Genomic DNA, 25,234 nt, shown 5'->3' on the forward strand with positions numbered 1-25,234 from the left:
AAGAGGTAATAGTGGAATAAATAACTAAATGCCTACTACATGTTAAGACACTTTTTTGGCACTCGGGGTGTACATCAATAAACTGAAAGAACTCTGTCCCCTTGAAGTGGACCAGCAGGGAGACAGATACATAACAGACAAGGGAATAGAGGGATATGAAAAAGAGTCATTAAATGATGGACCAAGGTATTCAAACCAAGTATGAGGACAACGAGGGGATAAGGGCCCGTGAAAAGGTGGCATGATCAATGGGATGGAGGTCCTGGTAGGGTTAGACAATTGTTGGAGTCAAGACAGTGAGCAAAGTGAGCTGGAAGGCTAGAAGGTAGAGAGTAAAAACCAAAACCAAACCCACTGCTGTCAGTCAATTCGGACTCGTAGTAGGACCCATAGAATTGAGATCATTTGATTACCACAAAGCCACATTCTTGAATTTGATTACATTATTAGTTGCTTATAAAAATGTCTTCAAAGAATTATCATTTAAAATGCTCTTTCCCATTGTCATTGGCAATTTTTAAATGGCCACATAAAAAACATTTTTGTTTCTTCAAGAATACACACAAAGTGGCTCACTGTTTCTTATAGAGGAGTTTCTGCAATAACACAATACATATATCACTGGGAAAATCTCATGTTCTGGAAAAAATGTTCACTAAAAATAAAAGGGGCTTATATAAAATAAAGGGTTGGGGCTGGCTACTAAAAACCTATACGACTCTGTAATCAGATCACTATTTAAGAAATCAGTAATTATACCTCAAGAAATTTATTTCTTACAGCTGAAGCAGATACCTCAGAGTGCTGTACAGTGAGTGCCTGAGGGGATTAGTTACAATGTGTAAAAACAGCAGATGCTGGCTTGGAGGTACCAGAACAACGAGATTTAAAGTGGGGCTGTTATGACACTGGCCACAGCAGACGATGCAACCTGCTACAAGTGGAAGAGTGTAAGGCTGGGCGTGCACCTCTCTGGAGAGGGAGCCTGGGGTGCAGATGCTTATTTTCATTTCATTTTAGAGCTGAATGGATGCTCGACTGTGCAGCAGCCAAATCGAGGGTTTGAAGTCTCACCTACTTTTTTCCTTTCCTGCTAAAATATAATCCTACATTATATCATATAATTATATATTATAATTCTACTCCCTCTAATCACATTTCTCTAGCCTAGGAAAAACTGCATATGAACCAGTATAAATTATACATTCTATTGACATCATTCCTCTATTTGCCTATCACATACATAGCAAAACAACTATTTATACATATCCATGTTAAAATTCTCAGAGATGTAGTGCTATAATGTGAGTCTCCTGATAAAGTGGCATGTACAATGAACAGGTTGTTTTTCTAGCCAACTAGCATCTATTTCCCTCACCTACCAACTCCCTATTTTCACTGTGGGGAATTACCTTAAAGTGCAGTTTGGGGGGCAAGCAATAAAGCAAGGTTTCTGCTAGCTTGTAAGAGTGGCATGGGCCTATGAAAAGTGGTTAAAGCAAAAAATGAATAGACATTTGCATGGAATTCTGAAGATAATACAATAAACAACATGAAACTCAAGCTTGACCAACTGGATTTACTCTTCTGGGACTGTGACTCAAGCTGGAAGACAGCAAGGACAGGAGAATGCTGAGAGCACCTATTCTAGTGGTAGCACCCAGATGGGATGGTAAGTAGTTCCCACTGACCACAAATCAGAACCATACTGATTCCAGGCAAGCTTCCAAGGCTCTTCTCCAGCTTCCCACCCATTCTGAGTTACTCCACTGTCTTAGTCATCTAGTACTGCTATAACAGAAATACCACAAAGAGAAATCTATTTCCTCACAGTCTAGTAAGTTACAAGTCCAAATTCAGGGCGTCAGCTCCAGAGGAAGGCTTTCTCTCTCTGTTGGCTCTGGAGGAAGGTCTTTGTCCTCTATCTTCCCATGGTTGAGGAGCTTCTCACGAGCAGGGACCCCAGGTCCAAAGGATGCGCTCTGCTCCCGGCACTGCTTTCTTGGTGGTATGATGTCCCCTGTCTCTCTGCTCTCTTCTTTCTTTTATATCTCAAGAGATTGCCTCAAGACACAATCCAATCTTTAGACTGAGTCCTGCCTCACCAACACAACTGCCACCCATCCTCCCTCATTAACATCACAGAGGCAGGATTTACAACATACAGGAAAATCACACAATACTGGGAATCATGGCCTAGCCAAACTGATACACACATTTTGGGGGGGACATAATTCAATCCATGACAACCACCAACAAACTGTCTTTTTGTGTGATTTGGCCAATGTTCTCCAGATTGCATTTAACAACTTTTAACACATACAACATGCTTCCTATTATTAGATCATAGAAACTACATATTTCCCTTTCAGTTGGTGAATTAAGGGTTCAAATTCAGTAACCAGCATTAATTTAAATATTCTGGTACACTTTACCTCTCCCCTGAGTATTAGCCTAAATATTCTGGAACAATTTACCTCTTAACCTTCAGCTTACTTCTCTGCTAATGACATAACTGTTAGGCATTTATCTTTAAAAATCATTCTGTATACATACCTAGCAAGTGAGAGAGAAACAATTTTTGAAAGCAGGTGAGATATAACTAATTTTAGGAACAAGAGGGAAAAAAGAGAAAAAGAGCAAAGTAATGATATCATTTTGTCTTTCTAAGAAATGGGTCTGGTCCCTTCTTTTTCTTTCAACATAGGTGTGGTTGTTTTTATACAGTGAAACCTGTGAGAGCTGGAACTCAATGGGACTACCTTATTTTTCTGGGTCTCACAAGTTTTCTGCCTTTGACAGGGTACAACTTTACCACCTTCTTATTATTCTCTATTAGTGGGATATATTTGAGTTCTCCCTCTCTGACAGGTTTCAGCCTTACCCGGGTTCCTGCTTTCTCAGGTTTTAGTGTATTATTTTCAGTATATTATGCAAACATCTATTCATTCTTGGCTTTAATCACTTCTCATAGGCCCATACCACTCTTACAAACTAGCTGCGCAGCCTTGGCCTCTGAGCCTTTGTTTCCTAATCTCTCTAACTGTGGAACAATGCCTGGGCTGTACAGGGATTTCTTAAGGGCTAGAAACAACCAACTTGTATAAAGCAAGCTCAGTACTAAAAATAGAGGGTGTTTAAGAAACAGTGGTTACTCATTATCCATGGTTATAGTTCCCTCACTCCCTCATGTCTATTTGCCCCCTCGTTCACAGTTCCCTGTGTAATCAGGAGCTTATTTCTTTAGAAGATTCAAATTGTTCCCAACCAGTGGGTCAGAATTTAATTCCGAAGCCTCTGTTTCTCTTCAACGGTATGTATTGCATTTCACTTCAAAATCTAAAGCCATGAGGTCACATCTTCCTTTTCCCTTTAAAAAAGATTTTTCTGATCTGCCTAAGTTCGAGGCAGAGTTTTCTAACCATTCTGCAACACATGGGTGACAGGTGTGCTGGGATACTTATCTTCTCAGGCCTCAAGGAGGCAACGTACTCGTGTTCTATTTGTGACCAAACCAGAAAAGGACTGGGAAGCAGTGGTGGAGATCACGGACTCTCATACTACTGATTCAGTAGATCTGGGGTAGAAGCTCAGACTCTGTATGTCTAACAAGCTCCCACGAGATGCCAATCTGTAGCCAACACATGGAGCAGCAGGCATCTAGAGAATACGTTTAACTATGCTTAGTAACCCTTTCCTTATGAAACTGAAGAAGACATAGTTAACCATTCTCAAAGTTTCCAGTATTTTCTATTTTTTGGTTAAAATAGCTTTGGAATAGCTGCTTATCTTGTTTCTTCTACCTCATAGAAATCAACTAAGGTGATAATTATTTATGTGCTAAAGAATTTTCTTTTACATATGTAAAATCTGAACAACTTCCCAATATACACTAAAAGGAATCATTTCTTGGGGCTTGGGGAAAAAAAGGTGATCTCACATGAAACAAAAAATGAGTAAAAATGGAATAAATAAAACAAATTAGTCCCCAACTGAAAGTATAGGATAATGGGATTAAAAATAAAAAATTAGTTTTCTCACTCTCCTGAAGAGAAACCGAAGCTCAAAAAATGTCAACTGCTCAAAGGACACACAACTAAGAGTGCTCAAGTGGTCACTCAAACTCGGATCTACCTAGCAACAGAGCTCCTTCCTGCCTCGTTGTGCTGTCTCCAAAGTAATAATCAGGTCTAAAGCTGAGGGTGCAAATAAGCAACCAGAGGATCTGGTATGCCTACTGGCAACTGGGATCCACTGAAAGACTTTACACAAGTTAATATTGGGTCACTATGAGTTGGAATTGACTCAACGGCATTGGGTTTTAGGGGGGTTTAAGTGCAAATGAACTTGTAACAGTGTCAAATCACCTTCATTCAAGTTGGACCTAGAAGTTCCTTTATGTTAAAATTCATGTTTTCTATTACACAAAAAATATTCTTGCTTTTGCCAAAAAAAAACTTCTTCCCCATCCCCAAATAAGAATGCCTAAGAAGATACCTTCATTTGCAACTCACATTTCCCACAATTCTTCTAAATATAAGAGACATGGATTAAAAAGTACAGCTGAATTGAGCTTTTATTTGCCCAATAAACTTCTGTCCTGGAGCACTAAATGTCAGGGTTTTGCCTTGCTTTATTTTGGAGTGGAAATGTTCATTTGTATGAGGAGCTGCCTTAAACAAGCTTTCAGTGATTCCGAGAACCAAGAGTTTGAAACGATATTCAACCTCTTAACAGTCACAGCCCAAGTTTTCAATGAAGAATTAATGGATACATGTTAGGATATACTACGTGTTAAAATGCTGAAGACTAGCTTCTTTTAAATAGGAAACTGGATCGAAGGCAAATTATCCATTAAGAAAATAACTTAATGTTTTAACTTTACTTTTTCTTAAGTAAACTCTTCAATTGAAGTACAACATATATACGGAAAAGTGCAAAGAGTGATAAATTTTCACACAATAAACAGCCCCACATAACCTGTGCCATCATCATGAAACAGAAGACCAGAACCCCGGGGGAGCTCTGCATTCCCTCTTCTAGGCACCACTGAGCATAAGGGTCACCACCATCCTGACTAAGAACACTCTAGATTAGTTCTGCCTGTTTTTAACTTTAAATAAATGTAATTACACAGTACTGTACTTTTTTGGTGTCTGGTTTCACTCAGTCAATATTATCTTTGTGTCTACTTTTAACCTCAGTAGTTTTAGGAAGTATGTATATTCCATTTTGATTCACACAGGTTTCATTATTTTTTTAGTTTGGATTTTTTCCAGCTTAAATTCCATTTGCATTAACAAAAATTAACACTTTAAAGTTCACAGTACAATCCGTTCTAGGTTCTGGTACTTTTCAGTTCAAATTCCTAAAAACACTGAGAATGAATTTGCAAACAAAGGAAAGGTTTTATTTCACCTAAGAGTTCATGAACCACAAACTTAAAAAGTTCTGTCTTTTGTATATAAAATGTATCTTCATGTAAACTTTACTAGTTCATGAAAGTAGAAGGAACACAGATATGACTTGAAAATTCTCCGTCTTGATTTTTCCCCACTCTAATATATGTGGAGCCCTGGTGGCACAGTGGTTTAAGAACTCAGGCTGCTAATCAAAAGGTCAGAGGTTTAAATCCACTAGCAGCTCCTTGGAAACCCTATGGAGGGCCGTTCTACTCTGTAATACGGCATCACTGTAAGTCGGAATCGACTTGATAGCGCACAACAATGTATGTGGAGATTTCTGTAATTCTGAAAATATATCTAGCCTAAGTGAGAGAGTCAAAATTATCAGTTGATATGAGAGAATACAAGAAATGAAGAACCACCTTAACAGGCACTTTAAAAAAAACATGTTTCCTTCTCCAAATATCAAAGGATACTAATATGCTGAAATGGAAAAAAAAAAATCTCCCAACAATCTGAATTTAATTTTTTTTACCTGTTCTATCTGGATCAGGAATAAAGGAATCAAGCTTCCTAGCAGCTAGTTGAAAATAGCAGAAAAAAATTAAAATGCTACCCGACAGCAAACTTTAGCAATCAATATTCTATACTAAAGAAGCTCATAAAGGAAATCTGGCTGCACCAGCTGTGTAATAAATCAATCTGTTACCGTGACAGTCATCTCAAAAGTAGAGTAATGGTTGATAAACAACAAAGAAGTTAGATTAGACATAGGGCAATCAATACACAACAGAAATACAATAGTTGTTGCTTTGTTTTTTTTATTTTTTAATGAGTGTGTTAAATTATTCATTGGGAAATAAACGATTCAAGATAGATTTCCAAAAGTATTATTTTGACTTTGACATCATTAATCAGTCAATAACTGTTTAAGAGGTTTTCAGAAATTTACTCATTCAACAAACATTATGGAGCCCACACTGTGTGTACACTATTGTGGTAAGTGCCAGGAATACCATGGCACACAGAAACAGAGTCGCTGCCTTCGTGGAGGGGGAGACAAACTATTAACAGAAACAAAAAGAAAATAATGACAGTTTATATATTAATATCAACGAATATTCTATTAGTAACACAATTATAGAAAATTATTACTGTTATAAGTGCTAGAAGAAAAGATACATGATATCATGGTAGTATCTACTGAAGAAATCTAACTAATCTGGGTGAAGAAAGGCAATGACACTGGAGTGGCGGAAGTGATGAAAGGATAAGAAGCAAGTGCGTTGCCTGAGGCAACAGCAAGTGCAAGGGCCCTGAGGCAGGAAGGAACATGGGCAGTATAAGTACAAGTCCATTATGCTGAGCGCCTAAAGACAAAATGAAAATAATACCAGAGATGAGAAACCAGAACAAGGTAACTGGTTATAAAGACTCCCCGGGCTAAACCTTAGTCCATAATTTCTCAAAAAAAAATCTCTTAGAGAAATTCTCATTTGTTTATCACACCAAATAATCTAATATATACCTGTTCTCCAAAGACAAAGAAGTATAGTTAGGTAACAGCCTATTTTCTATCTTCAATGTATCACACTGCTGGTCTCATTTTTTTTTTTTTAGGTTGTAATCTTTCTTTTTTTCTTTAAATTGTACTTTAGAAGAAAGTTTACAGAACAAATTAGCTTCTCGATAAACAGTACACATACTGTTTTATGATACTGGTTAACAACCCCAGCACATGTCAACATTCTACCTTCTCGACCTTGGGTTCCCTGTTACCAGCTTTTCTGTCCCCTCCTGCCTTCTAGTCCTTGCCCCTGGGCTAGCATGCCCCTTTAGTCTCATTTTGTTTCACGGGCCTGTCTAATCTTTGACCGAAGGGTGAACCTCAGGAGTGATTTCATTACTGAGCTAAAAAGGTGTCCAGGGGCCATACTTTCGCAGTTTCTCCAGTCTCTGTCAGGCCAATAAGTCTGATTTTTTGTTTTGTGAGGTAGAATTTTGTTCTACATTTTTCTCCAGTTCTATCCAGGACCCTCTACTGTGATCCCTGTCAGAGCAGTCAGTGGTGGTAGCTGGACATCATCTATTTGTACTGGACTCAGACTGGTGGAGGTCGTGGTAGTTGTGGTCCGTTAGTCCCTTGGACTAATCTCTCCGTTGTGTCTTTAGTTGGTTTCATTCTCCCTTGCTCCCGAAGGGATGAGACCAGTAGAATATCTCAGACAGCCGCCCACAGGCTTTTGAGACCCCACGTGCTACTCCAAAAGTAGAATGTAGAATATTTTCTTTACAAACTATAACAATTGAGCTAGATGTTCCCCAAGATTATGGTCCTCACACTGCTAGTCTCATTTTTAACGACACTTGGGGTAAAAAAAAAAAAAAAAAATTTTTTTGGAGGTACCTATAATTTATACTTAATCTGAGTATTAAAAGCAATTCAGAAAAGTAGAAAGCAAAAAAAAAAAAAACAATTTTCATCTATGCTTTATATCCTAAAAAAACAAATGATCATTGAAGATCTATCATTCAAAAATTCTCAATCCATTGAAGACATCCCTTTATAGCATCCTGTAGAGAGCTGCTAAACATATAACTGAGTATATAGAATCTCTGCAACTGTAAGAAAATAATGGTTTTCAATCACTACAAAGGATGTTGTTGTTGTGGTTTATACCAAGAAACCCTGGTGGCACAGCAGTTAAGCGCTCGGCTGCTAACCGGAGGTCAGTGGTTCGAGCCCACCCAGGCACCTCACAGGAGAAAGATCTGACGATCTGCTCCCATAAAGATTATAGTCTAGAAAACCGTATGGGGCAGCTCTATTCTGTCACGTGGGGTCAGTATAAGCCAAAATTGACTCAATGGCACCTAACAACACACCAAGAAAGAAAACACAAGGGGAAAAAGAAAAAAAAAATCAAGCCCCATCTGGGACTCTAATCACAGTACCCTACTTCTGATTCTTCAGTTTAAGTAAACCTAAAGAATAGGCAATATTTAACAAACTTCCATTTAGAAAGCAGTAGTTATTTGGAGAAGGCAAACAAAATCTACAATTTGGAGAAGGCTGAAATGTATCCCCCAAAAAGAAAGGAAACCACTGAGAACATCAAAGTACAGTCTCTTTACCAAAGAATCAAACATCTACTAGGCCTTGCTGGGTGCAAACCACAGGCTGCAGCACTGTCACCCCCCAAGCAAAGGTGATCTCGCACCACGTGCTTATGCTTTGGTTGTCACAAAATTCTCAAACCAGTTCTGGCCTTCAAAGGTCCTTTATAATATATAAAATGTATTTATAATATATTTAACTTGCAGAGACAGCATACATTTTTCATGGTTCACAAAGGTTCTCAGATTTATGGAAATGATGTCTGCCTCTATAAGTACACAGGTCTTCAAGAACACTTTATTAAAAAGTTACTGTTTTGTAGGCTCCCTGGGTGGTATAAATGGACAAGTACTCGACTGATGAATCGCTTTACGTTTGAACCCACCTACAGGTCACTCCGGAAGGTCACAGCCTTGAAAACCCCAGGGAGCAATTCTACTGTGCACACACAGAGTTGGTTATGAGTCGGAATCAACTCAACAGCAACTGGTCTGAGTTATTTTGTTTTTGTTTTTTATATTAAACAATGTCGTATCATCCTGAATGGATATGCAAGATGAAGGTATAACATTTCCCAAAGTGGTTTTCTCAAAACTGGTATTTCTCAAAAGACAGTCAACGGAAATAGGGTGCCATAGTCCCACAAATGAGAAAAACAGCAAGTTTTTTAATGTTAAGGAGATTTCCTTAATAGCAGGACTTCTCCGAGTCATTAATTGTGAAATCTCTCCTGATGGGATATGTGCAGCATTTCCCACATATATTTGACTACAGAGTTTTCAGGGTAGTAAACCTACTGACATTTATAAGGCAAAATGTTCCATATTAGACACTTTGAAAAAGGCTGATGTTCAATACTGCACAAAGTAGCTGACCATGATCCAAACAACCACATTACCACGATGCAGTTATAAAACTGCTTGCTATCAAGAGAAAGGGTAACAAATAAGGAGATCTATACCTAAAGGAGTTAATACATTCTGTTCCTTTCTCATTATCTACAACTAAATAGGCTTATTAAAAGCAATTTGTGGTAACTCCATAATGAGAGATTCTTCAGTGGTTAAGAAATTCATTCTTAGTGTTCAATATCTAAGTCTCAATCAAAAATAAACACTGATAGAGAGAGCTGGAAGCTGGCAAAATTGTCACGAAAGGAGAGACTGGAAGGGCTGACTCATTATGGGGAGAGCAAGTGGGAGAACGGAGCAAGGTGTATGTAAACTTATATGTGACAGTCTGATTTGATTTGTAAACGTTCACTTGAAGCTCAATAAAAGTTAATAAAAATAATAATAAATACCGATAGCATTGTAACCTACACATCACTAAATCTCTACAGCAGTGCTCTAACTTATCCAAAACCTCAACTGTGATTATTTTATGTCACATAAATACCATGAAATAAACTGTAGGTGTGAATACAAGTTTATTTTTAAGTTCTAATACTGATTATCTTTTGCAGTTCAAAACTTATCCCTGTTGGGGGGGGGGGGCGGAATCTGCAACTTTTATGTGAAGTTCAGAATAGCGTACTCCTCAGTGAAATGGCTGTGCCAAGTTAATGAAAAAACAGCGAAGTCTCTTTAATCTCCCTTTCCTGGAAAAACATCAAACTGGGTGACTTTTAATCTGCTAATTATATCTCATATGAAATTCATGTCACTCCTCAGCAGTATAAGTAATTCAAACAAAATGATCTTAGCTAGCTTTACTGGCTTTTGTATGAAAAGTATCACAATACGCTAAATTAAAAAGGAGGCTTTGCTGGTGTGCGGACAGTTTTCAATCACTTGTTTCCTTGCATCTCATCTGAAAACTGGGTCTGCCTCCCTTTGAGCAAAGCCATAAGCCTTAATTCAGTGAATGGCTACAGTACATTTTCTGGAAAACCAAGCAGGCTAGTTGGTTTCATCTGTTACCATTGTTGAGAGAACCCGAAGCTCAACACTTTGGAAAAGAAGGTTAGCAGGAGCAATAAACCTCGGTCTGAAGGCCATTAAAAATACCTCTCTAAGCTTCTGTTCAATCTTTTAGCCAACGTCAAATTTCCTGTTTCCAAGAAGCGCTAGGTTTACTTGTCCCCACCGTGTACTCCATTCTGCAGAGTCACCACACTAATTTGGGGTTGAAGATAAAAAGCAAGGATAAAGCCAAAAGATGAGAAAAACAAAGACAATGGTAAGAGAACAAGCAGCATGGGAAAGGAGGAAAGAAGTGTACACACACAAACCTGGACAGGAGACAAAGTGAAGGCAGACACAAGTAAGAAGGGGGTAAATCCAACTGACTAAACAGGGGTCAAGTGTTTACTATCTCACGTTTTCCTACCCCAAATTACCATCTAATCTTCTGGGTTCCCAAACTCCTTCCTTAACATGTAAAAAAGGTATGTATTTCATCTAAAGTTGATATCATCTCTCTCCCACAAACAGCAAATGCAATGCTCCTTACCTCCTGGTTTATAGACAACATCATCCTCAGTGATGTAGGATGTTATCTCGCCAGTGTCTGTTCTTTCATAACGAGATTTTTTTTTCGGTGGTTTCTTTTTGTTCTTCTTCGTGGACTCCTCCGTGGTGGCACTGTTGTTGTCATTGTCCTCGTCTTCACTGTGATCACTCTCAGCATAATTTTTTGCTCCTCCTTCCAAGGTACAGCTCCGGCGTGGCCTTGAATTCTCACTCTCTCTTGCTTTGTCTCTTTTATCTCTCTCTCGGTCCCGATCTCGGTCCCGGTCCTTCTCTTTGTCTTTGTCTTTGTCTTTGTCAGCTGTCATGATTCGCCACGTGCCTTCTTCTGTCCTCTCACGGCTAGGCCTCCGTGAAAGGTAGACAGTAAGCCTGGGCTTCAGTCTTCTGAATTTCTCACTCAATTCCAGGAAAAATCCAACCACTCCAATAACCCCAACGTTTCAACAACGCTATTTAGGAGAGAATAAAAGAGAGAAAATTTGATTTTTACCCTAACATTTTTTCATAATTCCTCCCTAAAATAATATTTTTATTAAATGAATCTCTCAATTACTCATGTTTTAGTTCTAAGAATTTTCTCACAGGAAAAATTTGGGACAAGTGTCATAAAATTTAAATATATAGTTTTTAGCCTCAGCTAGTAAGTGGTTTGGAGTTTTCTACCGTTATCGAGAATGAAAAATGTCTGAATGCTTAAGAGTAAACTGTATTTTCTGTATACCAATTGCTTTCTCCTTTTTAAAGAAAAACTACACCCTAATGGGGAACATACAATGGGTACATTTACACAAAAGGAACTTCTTCACAACCCACAATATTGACTTAAATGGGAAAGAACCTGTAGTAAAAACTACTTCCAACTGAAAAGGAAAAAAAAAAACAAAAAACCATGGATGGCTTTGGAAACTGTCTCAGGAAGTAGCGCCGCGCACGGCCTTCTGAAGACTCTCTCCAGCCACTTCTCCCGACTCCCAGAGCTCCTCTCAAGAGTGAACATAAGATTTGACTCAGTTGAAAGTAACAGCCTCCCAGCAAGATTCTTTGGCCTTCAATTATACTTTATGCATCTTCTAAGTCTACGGTTTTAGTTATTTCCCAGAAAAAATGGTTTCTCCAGAGACATATTATTTCTGCCTTAGCGTAACATAACACCTTCCAGAAACAACCTTCTATCTTAGTAAAGTCTAAGGTTTTTTTTTTTTTTAAGAGTTTACAATGAGAAAAGGGAACCCCAAATTACAATCTAACATAGTTCTTATAACTATTTGGCTTTTTTTTTTTTTTTTTTTACAAGTCAGCTTTGGCACAGTCATAATAACCAATCATTTCTCTTTTGCAGTCTTCTGTTATCTTCCTCAATTATCTAATTCCATCATGCATCCAGCAGTCTTTGCTAAATACTTTCTGTGTCACATATTAGGAACCGAAGACACAAAGAGGGTAAGTTCATAGTCCTTGCCCTCAGTGCTCTGATGCAAAAATAGGAGGCAGGTGATCAATTTGAGAACCATCTGTTTCTCACTGAAGAGCAAAGATGTCACCTTGAAGACTAAGGTACGCCTGGCCCAAGGCATGGTATTTTCAATCACATCATATGCATGTGAAAGCTGGAAAATGAATAAGGGAGACTGAAGAAGAATTGACGCCTTTGAATTGTGGTGTTGGAGAAGAATATTGAATATACCATGGGCTGCCAAAAGAATGAACAAATCTGTCTTGGAAGAAGTACAACCAGAATGCTCCTTAGAAGCAATGATGGCAAGACTGCATCTTACATACTTTGGACATGTTGTCAGGAGGGATCAGTCTCTGGAGAAGGACATCATGCTTGGCAAAGTACAGGGTCAGCGGAAAAGAGGAAGACCCTCAGCGAGGTGGACTGACACAGTGGCTGCAACAACAGGCTCAAGCATAACAACGATTGTGGGGATGGCTCAGGACCCGGCAGTGTTTTGTTCTGTTGTGCATCGGGTCGCTATGAGTTGGAACCGACTCGACAGCACCTAACAACAACAACTAACTGTTTCTCATGTTACTCAGGCCAGCTAGGACACAACACAAGGAAATAGACAACCAATTGATCCTCTTTATTTAGACAACAACAAAAAAATCAGCTGGCAATTATATTCCTCAGAAGCAAAGATGATTCTCTTCGATCATGCCAAAACCATAAAAATACTCTTAGGTCAAACCTGATACCAGAAAAATGTTTCCCCGTAAGCACTCCAAACATGCTTAAACATTCAGGAAAATAAAAAATGTTAACAATCTTTGGAAGATAGACCAATGAAGGAGCAATAGTGCTGACAATCTATAAACAAAATTAGAGGGTTAAAAGCATGTAGCACAAACTTAGATTACTCCCTTCTTCAAAGGAAATATGCTTTCAGATAGGATTTCAATTTTCTAAACATATTTCAAGAAAAGGAAAAATTATCCTAGCGCCTATAAAAGTTTTGCCTAGATGAATCATCTGCTAAATAGACAGTAAGTAATAAACTCCCAAGTCCCTGTAGGCCACTAGTGTCAGCAATTGAAAATACACTGAGACATATTACTTTCTCCACCGGGCTTAAGTTTAGAGCCTAAACAAGCAAATCACACAAGGGAAAAAAAATCCGCTAACACGGATGTTAAAACATGCCTCTCTGACACTGAAAACGGTGCAGTGGGTCTACTGGGGGTCTGAAAGGAACATGGAGCTTAGAGAGAAAACCTCCTCTAAGTCGATGTTTAGGACAAAAATACTTCCAGTTAGTTTAAGGGAAAAAAAGACATTCTCCCTACGGTTAACCAGATAACTGCCCCAGAAAATCACGTAAAAATATTATTTTAACATCCAAAGAGGAAAAACTAATTTTTTTTATATTCAACACTAAAAAAAATTATTCCCTATTAAATCATACAATGTGTTTCTATGTACAATGAAATATAGAGTTGAGTCTGCCAAGAGTGAGCAAGAAAGTAAGAAAAACCCAAGAAACAAAAGACATCCATAAAAAGAAATCCAGTGGTTAGATGTGACCAATTTTCAGATAATTAAGAATATTGGTGATCCAATGCAAAAGTCAATTCAATTACCATTTACGTTTGGCTCTAAAATACAGCTCGATGAGAAAATTTTTTTTGTCCTCTGTGTAAACCCAGTGCCGTCGAGTCGATTCCGACTCATATTTCCTCTGTGTATCATTCATAATTTTTCTGAGCCTCATTAGACAGTGACCGACATGTACCAATAACCTGGCATTTGAGAAAAGGGACCCAGAGACAAACCAGATGGCATGGAGAAAGGGAACTGTCACTTTAATTTCCTAGAGATGATCTACAAAGTAGACAATGCAACAACAGCAGCTTTACAGCAACACAGGGTATACAAAGCAGGTCCCTGCCGTTATCTCATTTCATTCCTTCTCTCAACAACTCTCAAAAGTGAGCCAGACAGGCATTGTCACCCCCACTTTACAGACTACAAAACTGAAGCTGAGAAGAGATCACCTGCACAATGCTATACAACCAATCGGTACGAGGCTGGGTTCTAAAGCAGTTCTTAAAAAAGCTAAATTCTATCTGACCTGATTATATTCCTTTTGCTACCTGGGCCACCAGGGCGGCCAGCTCTTCATAACCACCAGCTCTTCTTACACAGTGTGTATCCATGCTGGTAATTCTCACCACCCCCTCCCGCCAAAAAAAGACATTTTTCTCCAATTAGAAAGGTAAAAATAATTGAAAATGCACCAGTCAATCAATGCTTAACTCAGTAAAGCAGGAAACACAGTAAAAGATACTTTAACAAATAACAACAGGGAAAAAAAATTTTTTTAACTTAATAGCCAGAACACATTTCACATTCACAACAATCTACTAATTGAACAAAAGTCTCCCGAATGCCTATTATATGCTAGTCACTGTTCTAAGCACTGGGAAAACAGCAGAGAATCACCGTGAAAATCTCTGCCCTCATGGAGCTTATGTTCTAGGGAGAAAGACCATAGAGAAAAAGATACTATGCATAGTACATGGCGTAGTGGTTAAGAGCTTGGCTGTTAACCAAAAGGTCGGCAGTTCAAATCCACCAGGCGCTCCCTGGAAACCCTATGGGGCAGTTCTACTCTGTCCTATAGGGTCGCTATGAATCAGAATCCACTCAATGGCAATGTGTTTGGTTTAGTTTGGAATGGGGGCAGGGGTGTGGGAGGATTGTGATTTTAAACAGAATGGTCAGGGAAGGCCTCACTGAGGTGGCATTCATCCTGAGTAAGAGTGCTAGAGAAGAAGCCCAAGACAGATGAAGGGAGACCAGTCCAGCAGAGGGAACAGCAAGTGCAATGTCCAGAGGCGTGAGCAGCTGAGCCCACTCATGACACGGGAGACCAAAGGGTTGGAGCCACACAAGAAGAGAGAGAGGGTCAGAGATGAGTTCAGACAGGTAAAAGGATGGGGGAAGAGGGGCTGGGTTCTGTTGGGCCTTGTAGGCCACGATAAGGACTTTGGCTTTTACTCAAGTGACATGGGGAAACTCGAGTGACACTTAAGCCACTGGAGGGATCTGAGTAGCAGAGAAAAACATGACCTGAAGGGGTGCAGGGGCTACAGCAGAAAGACTGGTGAAGAGGCTTATGCAATAACCAAGGCAAGAGTTGAATGTAGCTGGGACAGACTAGGATGGTAGCTGTAAAGAAAGTGAGAAGTCTTATTCTCTGTTTATTTTTAAGGTAACAGTCAAACAGAATATGTTGACAAACTGGGAGGTAAGGTATGAAAGAAAGAAGTCAAGAACGGCTCCATAGTTTCTGACCTGAGCAACTACATGAATGAAGTTATCACTACCTGAGTTTTGGGGAAAGATCAGGAACTCAGGTATGAATATGTCAAGTTCAAGAAGCCTGTGAAAATCACATAGAGATTCTGAAAAGTCAGATCAAGGAAAAAGTCCAAGCTGCAGATACATATTTAGTTTTTGATTTTTTAAGCCATGAGACTGAATGAGATCACCAAGGAATTGGGTGAGAATAAATTTTTTAATAAATTTTTCTAAAACCCACAAAAACATTTATTACTTAAGCTCGGTGGAGAGAACAGGACTCATAACAAAACTTACATTCCTCTCACTAGTTTCCTGATTGATTCGCACCTCAACATTTTACCTTAACTGGGAAAACTAACTGGGGTCATCAGCAGAAAAAACAACAAGAAATTCAGTCACCGAGTTTTGTTTTAATCTAATCAGGGCCAAATACCTTCAACCAAGTCAATGATACAGAACTAGTCCCCATTACTTAAGTTACTTCAATCTCTACATTTTACCGTTTCAAAATGAAGCCAACAACCATACACTAACACCTCACACTACCTATCAGAGTCAATTCGGATTAAAGGACTAGACTTTCAATCATGCTTTGGATCCAAACCTCATTTAAGAAAACCACATCCTGTCCCAAAACAGAACCACAAGGATACTGGACTGATGAGCCAAAATCCAGGTTCCTGACACTGCCATGTACTTATTGCTGTGGGCAAATCACTCTACCTCTCTGAGTCAGAGTTTTATCTCTGTAAAATGGAACAATACTTCACAAACCTGCTGTGAGAATTAAGTAGAGAACCTAAAACCAAATCTAGCGCCATCAAGTCAATTCAGACTCATAGCAAACCTACAGGACAGAGCAGAACTGTACCATCGGGTTTCCAAGGTATTACATCTTTTAAGAAGTAGACTGCCACAATTTTCCCCCTCGGAGCAGCTGGTGGGCTTGAAATGCCAACCTTACGGTTAGCAGTCAAGCACTTAACCACTGCACCACCAGGGTGCCTATGTGAGGTATAAAGGCAGCAAAAACATGGTCCCTACGCCTCAAGACCACCACTCATCTGGCAGTTTGTCTTATTGTGGTAGCTTATGTGTCATATCAATATGATGCTACACTACTGGTATTAAATACCAACAGCGTCACCCATAGTGGACAGGTTCAGCAGAAATTCCAGACTAAGACAAACAAGGAAGAAAATCCTGGTGATCTACTTCTGAAAATGAGCCAATGAAAACCCTATGGATCACAACAGAATACTGTCCAATATAGTGCTAGGAGACGAGCCCCCTAAATTGGAAGGCACTCAAAATACACAATGGCCACAGTAATGGACTTGTGCATACCAACGATCATGAAGATGGCACAGGACTGGGCAACACTTCATTCTGCCGGATATGGGGTTGTCATGAGTCAGAGACAACTTGACAGCAATTAAGAACAACAACAACCCCTCAAGAAACTTATTATCTATTTGGGGGGTGGGGAAGAAATTCATTCTAGTGCACAATTAAAAACTAAATGATGCAGAAATTACTGCAAATGAAATTTTTTAAATATCTCCTCTTAAAAAAAAAAAAAAAAGATCATGTAAAACTGACTTACCCATGAAAACCTGCCCCTCCCTCCTGAGTTCTACTCATCTCAGTTGCTCAGGCCAGGCTCTATGTAGGACACTTGACTCCCACATCAAGTACAGTCCATGAAATTCAATTAATTCTTTCTTATTCAACCACAGCAAGAAATATTTACATCTGTCAAATGTCTAGCTACATACCAGGCTCTTCTGGTCTAGCAAACACATGCTAAATGCCTCTGTAACTCAATCCAGTGCTCCAACTGAAATGTAACTTGACTATTTCAAGCCATCATCATCTCTCACACAGATTAATACAACTGCCTCCTAACTGATCTCTATAACTACAAATTTCTATTTGCTTTTTCCTTCCTTCCAATCCTTCGTCCAGTGCAATTAGCCAACATATCTGACACACCACCACTTCTCTTTTTTTCTGTAACAATTTTACTGAGATAAAATTCATATAGCATACAAATTGCCCATTTAAAGTATATAATTCAATGCCCACAATTTTTCTTCATGTCTCTTCACACAGAGACCTTCATGTCCTGGCTGCCCTTTACCTCTCCAGCCTCATCTCTCCCCTACTGCTCTCACCTCTGCCCCTCCTGTGTGCTCCAGACACCTCAAGGTGCTTCTGTCCCTGGAGCCCACCTGCTCTGAATATTCTTCCTCCCCATTACCTTCAGACGGACAATGGAATAAAACACTGCCCAGCCCTGTGCTACCCCACGATCGGTTCTAGATCAGACCATTGTGCCCCACGGTGTTTTCATTGGCTGATTTTTGGAAGTAGATCACCAGGTCTTTCTCCCTAGTCCATCTAAGTCTGGAAGCTCCAGTGAGCTCTCTTCAGCATCACAGAAATATGTGAGCCTCCAATGACAGATGGGTGGTAGCTGCACGTGAGGGGCATTGGCTGGGAATTAAACCAGGATCTCCCTTATGGAAGGCAAGAATTCTACCTCTGAACCACCATGCCCCCATTAGTTCAAGCTTCTAGTATGAATTTCTGGACCATTTCAATAGGTTTCTTGATTGGCTTCTTCAAATTCACTCCTTTGAACCTCTACAATCCTTTTCTACTGTAGCCAGGATGGTCCTTTTAAAAGGCAAGCATGATTATGTCAATACCCAACCTTAAGATACTTCAGTGAGTTCCCACTTTCGTTAGATAAAAACCCAAATCCTTAAAAAGTTCTACAAAGTCCTTACCTAGGCATATCTTACACTACTCTCCTGTATCCTAAGCCCAATGACACTAGCCTTCCCTCAGTTCCTTGAACACACAATTCTTTCTCCCCAGAGCCCTTTTGCTCACAGTCCTCCTCTAGTCTAAGGTGTTCTTCTATTCTGACCTAGGTATCTCCCCTTCTTTGTTCAGGTCACAGTTCAGCAGCCTTTCCTGTCTACTATGACTAGGTCAAATCCCCTTCATAGCACCTTCCACAACTGTAAATTTACATTTAGTTGTGTAATGTGATTGTCGTCTCCCACCACCTCCAAGCTATAAGTTCTGTGAGGGCACCGATCCTTGACTAGTTTTGCCGTCTGTTGTACTTCCAGATCCAAATTCACTGCCTGACACATAAAAAAAAAAAAAAAAAAAAATTTTTTTATAAAGATGATTAATTATTTCTTTTCCCTTCGCTTCCTCTCACACATAAACTGGATCAATCAAGAGGACATTATGGAGAGACTTTTATTTGGGAAAGAAAATATTTCATGAATAAATAAATGAAGTGGTACTTGAGCTGGCTCACCAACCATGAAAAGGATAGGGAGAAGCAAAGAGAAGGAGAAAGACATTCTAGGTGGGAGGAACTTCATTAAAAAGAGCATTCAGTTAAATAGCCTGCCTTGATGACAGCTACAGGGGAAAAAAAGCTGTAGGAAATAAGTTTCAGCAGATAGGATGGAACAGATAATGGAAGCTCTTAAAATAATAAAGCAGCTAACACTCAACACTTAGTATGGGCTAAGCATTTCATTCTGTTGTATACAGGGTCACTCTGAGTTGGAAGTGACTCAGCAGCACCTAACAACAACAATAAACATTTTACACAGGTTAATGCATTTAATCTTCACTACAACACAGATGACTTTATAATTTATTGTTCAAACTGTGACATATCTGAGAGTGAAAGGAGGCACAAAAAATTATACAGGAAAAACTTATGTAAACCAGATCATATGGTCATTCTAGCTATAGCCCTCCTAGTTCAATAGGTACTACAGGTTATGCACATATTACTTTATGCAAATAAAAGCAGAGAGGCTAAGCAAGTTGACCAAGGTCACACACCTATGTGTTAGCCCTAGGATTGAACAGAACTGAACCCAGGCAGCTGAATCCAGAGCCAACACTCTTAACCATAAAGCTATTCTGCCTTAAATGAAACCAAAAAAAAAAAAAAAAAAAAAAACCCCATTGCCATTGACTCGATTCCAACTCACAGCGGCCCTAAGAACAGAGCAGAACTGCCCCGTACGGTTTCCAGGGCTGTAATCTTTACAGTTGCAGGCTGCTGCATCTTCTTCTCACACAGTGGCTGGAGTTCAAACTGCTAACCTTTCAGTTAGCAGCCGAATGCTTACCACTGCACCACCAGGGCTCCTAGTGTCTTAAATTACACGGTCTTAAAAGCAAAGTTATCCAACAGTAGGCTAAGCAACAGGGGGCTGTTAGAGGCTCTTGAGACAAAAATAGCATTTTGGAAACATTCACCTTGTCTGGCGGAAGAAAAAAAAAAAAAACCCACTGCCACTGAGTCGATTCCAACTCATAGCGACCCTATAAGACACAGTAGAACTGTCCCATAGGATTTCCAATGAGCAGCTGGTGGATTCAAACTGCTGACCTTTTGGTTACCAGCTGAATGCTTAACCACTGCGCCCCTAGGGCTCTATCTTGTCTGGCAGTAGGAAATATTTTCCATCAAGAGTTGTTAATACCATTCAAACAAGTTTGTTTTCAAATCCCTATCTCTGAAAGCCTAAATAAAGAACCATACACCTCAAGTACTTCTGCCTTTGCCATTTCTGCATTTACTATGTCTCAACAAATGCTTTAGCATTCTCCTTTAGGAACAAAACAAGATGGTCCAAGTGTGGAAGACCTAAGCGAGCTCCAGTTCTGCTGGACCCTGCCTCCAAGAGCAGCAGCTGCAGCCAGCATACAAGAGAAAACCTGCGAGGCACATTTCACACGGCTGGGCAACTTGCTTTCAAAGGGAAATCAATTTTCCTGTTTCCTTTCATAGCAACATGACTGGAAAAGAAAAAGTAATGGCTTTCACCCTGGAAAGGTAAATGTCACTCTAACACTTATACTCACTGGATAAGAAACAAGCCATTCTCATAAACAGCAACATGCTATGGAGAATACTTCTAAATATGCCAGAGAACTACTGAAAAAGCTGTGAAACCAACTCCGTTGCTGTCAATTCCAACTCATAGCGACCCTACAGGGCAGAGTAGAACTGCCCCTAGGGTTTTCAAGGAACGGCTGGTGGATTCAAACCGCCAACCTTTTGGTTAGCAGCAGAGTCCTTAACGACTGTACCACCAGGGCTGCGAAGAGGCTGTGAGGTAATGCTGAAATACGGAGTCAGCAGATGTGTAAGGTCATGCAGAGGTAAGACTTTTTTTCCTGAAACTGATGTAGATCTAAGAGTAGTTCTCCCATGCAAAATTAAGTGACTGGTGAAGTTCTTCCACTTGACCAAACCCTACCATTTAAGCAAATGACTTGGTTCTGAACCTGAGTTTGGTCTACATGTACCCCCATCCTTTTCTCTACATTGGGGCATAATGAAATGTTTAAACCAAATCAATCCTACTAAGAGTTTATACGCTCGTTCCCCTAACACATGGCTTATTGAAGGAACCTAAGTAACTGCAATGGGATACACTGGTCAACTTCAGAGAGTGACTGCTGTGGTGTCAAAACAAAAGGAGACAGAATAAACTCCCCTCATCAGAGGTGCGCTTAATGTTAAGAGTAGCACTTGATCATCTCCTTGAGAGGCTTTGGAAAAAAATGGAGAGAACTAAAATTGGTGGACTCTGAGAAATCAATATCCTAATTCCCTCCCCCCAATCCCCAAATGACAACAATAGAACACAGGACCACTGCAGAGGGTGGAAAAAGTGTTCAGAACAGCAAAACTCTAGACTACAATCACCCAGTTAAAATTAAATAACCAAAAAAAGGGGGGCAACAACATTATAACCTAATAAGAAAAGGCTCAAACTTTACTACAACCAAACCGGAGGTGAATGTGGCTATTAAAATCCACAAGGATGAGCTCTACCTCTGCATTTGAGAAAGATCACCTTTTAAAACTGTAAAAAACACAGTATGGAGAAGTTTTATTTCAAGAAGGAAAGAAAACCTTCTTTGGGCCAGAGTAATGTTTAATACAGCTCCTAGGCAGCACAAACAGTTAAATGCTAGGCTGCTAACCAAAAGGTTGGTGAGTTGAGTCCACCCAGAGGTGCCGCAGAAGAAAGGCCTGGAGATCTACTTTTGAAAAATCAGCCATTGAAAATTCTATGGATCACAGTTCTACTCTGACACACCTGGGGTTGCCATGAGTCAGAAGTGACTTGAAGGTAACTGGTTTACTGGTTGTCTTAGTTATCTAGTACTGCTATAACAGAAACACCACAAGTGAATGGCTTTAAAAAAACAGAAATTTACCTCTCACTGTCTAGAAGGCTAGAAGTTCAAATTCAAGGTGTCATCTCCAGGGGAAGGCTTTCTCTGTCAGTTGTGGGGGAAGGTCCTTATCATCAATCTTCCCTTGGTCTAGGAGCTTCTCAGCACAGGGACCCTGGGTTCAACGGATACACTCCACTCCGGGAGCTTCTTTCTTGGCGGTATGAGGTCCCTCTCCTCTCTGATTGATTCTCTCTTTTATATGTCAAAAGAGACTGATTCAAGATACAACCTAAGCCTGTAAAATGAATCCTGCCTCATTAGCATAACTGCCTCTAATCCTGCCTCATTTAACATCATAGAGGTTAGAATTTACAACATTTAGGATAATTACATCAGATCACAAAATGGTGAGCAACCACACAATACTAGGAATCATGGCCTAACCTAGTTGATACACATTTTGGGGGGACACAATTCAATCCATATCTCTGGTAATGTTTAATATGCAGGAATTCTTGATCAGGCTTACTACCTCTATGCACACATAACATGTTCAAAAATAAGTTGGACAGGGTTTTGTTCAGTTTCCAGAGTTCCAAGATTCAAATTAATTTGCAATTATGGCACATAAGCCCTCAGCATCTGATGAAAGGAGATGACGGTGAATTTTATACCTAACTTAATACAATCGCACTTCACACACATATAAAATATCAAAACCACTCAAAATGTTCACTTCAATCCATGGGTACAAATTATATCAAGGGAAAAACAGAACCATAAAGCTCACCAGAGCAGTCCTTCAAAACACTTAGTATCTATGTCTTACATGAAAAGGCAAAATAGCTCTAACTAAAAGTTAGAAGTCTTGGTCCAAACTCAATTGGCTGTTTTCTATACACGAGCTATTCTAGTTGGATGTGATTCTCTCTAGGCTGACCAAACATATTACTCCGTCATCTCTGTTAACTTGATGTCAAAGGGAAGAACAGAAGAGCCACCAGAAGTACTCAATTCCTGATGCCAGCAGCTCGTAAGTTAGCAGGAAGCCTAGGCCGCCACAACACTTAAATGCTGTAGCTGTAACACTGATCATCAAGTAAACATCCATCTCCAGAGCAAAGTCTCCGTCAATTCCTCCATTAATGCAGCAAATATTTATTGATTACCTAACAGGTGCTGAGCATTGTTCCAGGAGCTATACTTATACTCATGACCAGAACACACAATTTCTAATCTCAAAGAGTTTACAGTCTAGTGAGGGAGAGAGCACTCAACAAACAAGTAAACACAGAATAGGTCAGTGTCTATCAGTGCTATGCTAAAGCTGGGTAAAGGGGATGTTGGGGGGGGGGGGGTCATTAATTTATTTAAGGTGATCACTGATAATGGGTCATTTGAGCAGAGACCTAAAGGAAGGCAGCAAGTCATAGAGTGATCTGGAGGGAGAAGCATTCCAGGCAGACAGAAAAGCAAATATAAAGGCCTGAGGCAGAAGCATGCCTGGCATACCCAAGCAACAGCAAACGGCCAATGGGGCAGAAGCAGTGAGGGCAAAGAAGAAAGTTGAAGTCCAAGAGGTAGCTGGAGAGCTGCCTACTCAAATAGGAGAAAAGCCATTTCATGGTTTTGCATGGAGAAATAAGGACCTGAGTTACATTTTCACAGACTCCCTCTGGCTCCTGCAGGGTTACACCACACACCAGTTGCCATGTAGTCAATTAGGAAATCATTAATTCAGGCAAGATAATGGTAGTGAAGGCGTTGTTAAGAAGTGGTCAGATTCTGAATACATTTTAAAAGTAGAGCCATCAGAATTTTGCTGACAGATTGGATATGGTGTGATATAGAGTCAAGGAAGCTCCCAAGGTTTGGGCCTAAGCAACTAGGAGAATGGAGTTGGCACTTACTGATGGGGAAGGAAAGGAAAAGTGAGAATTCTGTTCCGGACATGTTAAATCTGAGATGCCTAGCAGACATCCAAGTCAAGATATATGTATGGATCCAGGGGTCAGAAAGCTCAGGGCTAGAGATATAAATCTAGGAGACCTCAGCATACAAGCAGTAGTGATAAACATAAGACTGTTGCTGGTAACACTTAGTCAATTCCCACTCATAGCAACCTTATATGCCAGGGGAGAACTGCCCCCACAGAGTTCCTTCCCTAGGCTGTCATCTTTACTGGAGCATATCACCGGGTCTTTTCTCCCATGGAGCAGCTGGTGGGTTTGAACCATCAACCTTTTGGTTAGCAGCCAAGCTAACCATTGCACTATCAGGGCTCCTTAAACATGAGAACTGGACAATGATCAAAACAAACTCCTGGGGATGAAATATTCAAAGTGGCAAAAGAATACTTTGAAACAAATAAGATATTATGGATAGGCCAAGTAAGTCTGTGAACTGCCAGTGAATATGCAATGACAGGATAGTGGAAAGACTTTATATCAAAACCATGTTTTAAAAACCCTGCAATAAAAGCAACACACTGTTTTATTCATAGTGAAGCCCTCTACATATGTAAAAGTTGCCTGTGGATAAATTCCATATTAATGATGTAATCCAACGGTGCATCTAAGAAAATCTGGGCTGCTAGGGTCCTGGCTGATCTTCACTTTAGGGCACACAGGATGGGAATACCTCCCCCTGCTGTCTCCCTGGGAAATACACAGGCTGTCCAAATAAAGGCTTCTCTCACGGGGGATTTGGACTACATAAGTGAATTGGAAAGAGAAAAACTGTTCGAAAGATTTTTACTTTGCCAATTAATAAAAGATGGTTATTGCATTTAAAAAAAATACCTTTCTTACCTAACATTTTTGAGCCTGAATTAACTAAATTAAAAGTTGAAATGGCCACATGAAACAGGGTGGGAGGGGAAAATGTAGTGACTAAGTAAATTCAAAGCAAAAATTCAACTCCAGAAAGATGAGATTTAAAAGGCTCACTAGTGTTGTTAGTCTGTGTCATAATTTGAATCCTAAAGAATTATGAAGTCACATAGAGCAACATCTATATATACTTCAGAAAAGCTTATGATTTTTAAATACTTGATAGGAAAAGGTTTAATTGGATTCAAAATCTATGTGTATTATCACATTATATTCATCAACAGAAGAAAGGGGAAAGCTGCTAGATGTAAAGAATAATACCTTTGAAATATAAAGAGATCAGATTAACGCAT

General features: G+C 39.7%; 1 protein-coding gene across 17 annotated transcripts in view; it reads right to left on the reverse strand.

The window, feature by feature from the left end:
• The window catches only part of RERE (arginine-glutamic acid dipeptide repeats), a 473,241-nt gene that overhangs the window by 294,296 nt on the left and 153,711 nt on the right, over positions 1–25,234 (reverse strand). For 15 of the 17 annotated variants that reach the window (XM_064281204.1, XM_023552093.2, XM_064281194.1 and 12 more), the window contains exon 2: positions 10,978–11,446. In XM_064281204.1, coding sequence (XP_064137274.1) covers positions 10,978–11,302 — 325 coding nt within the window. In that variant the 5' untranslated portion in view covers positions 11,303–11,446. Of the gene's footprint in view, positions 1–10,977; positions 11,447–22,089; positions 23,302–25,234 lie in introns of those variants that run through there. The other 2 variants (XM_064281202.1, XM_064281211.1) reach the window with 2 other exon arrangements.

This window comes from Loxodonta africana, chromosome 3, assembly GCF_030014295.1.
Source record: "Loxodonta africana isolate mLoxAfr1 chromosome 3, mLoxAfr1.hap2, whole genome shotgun sequence".
NCBI lineage: Eukaryota > Metazoa > Chordata > Mammalia > Proboscidea > Elephantidae > Loxodonta > Loxodonta africana.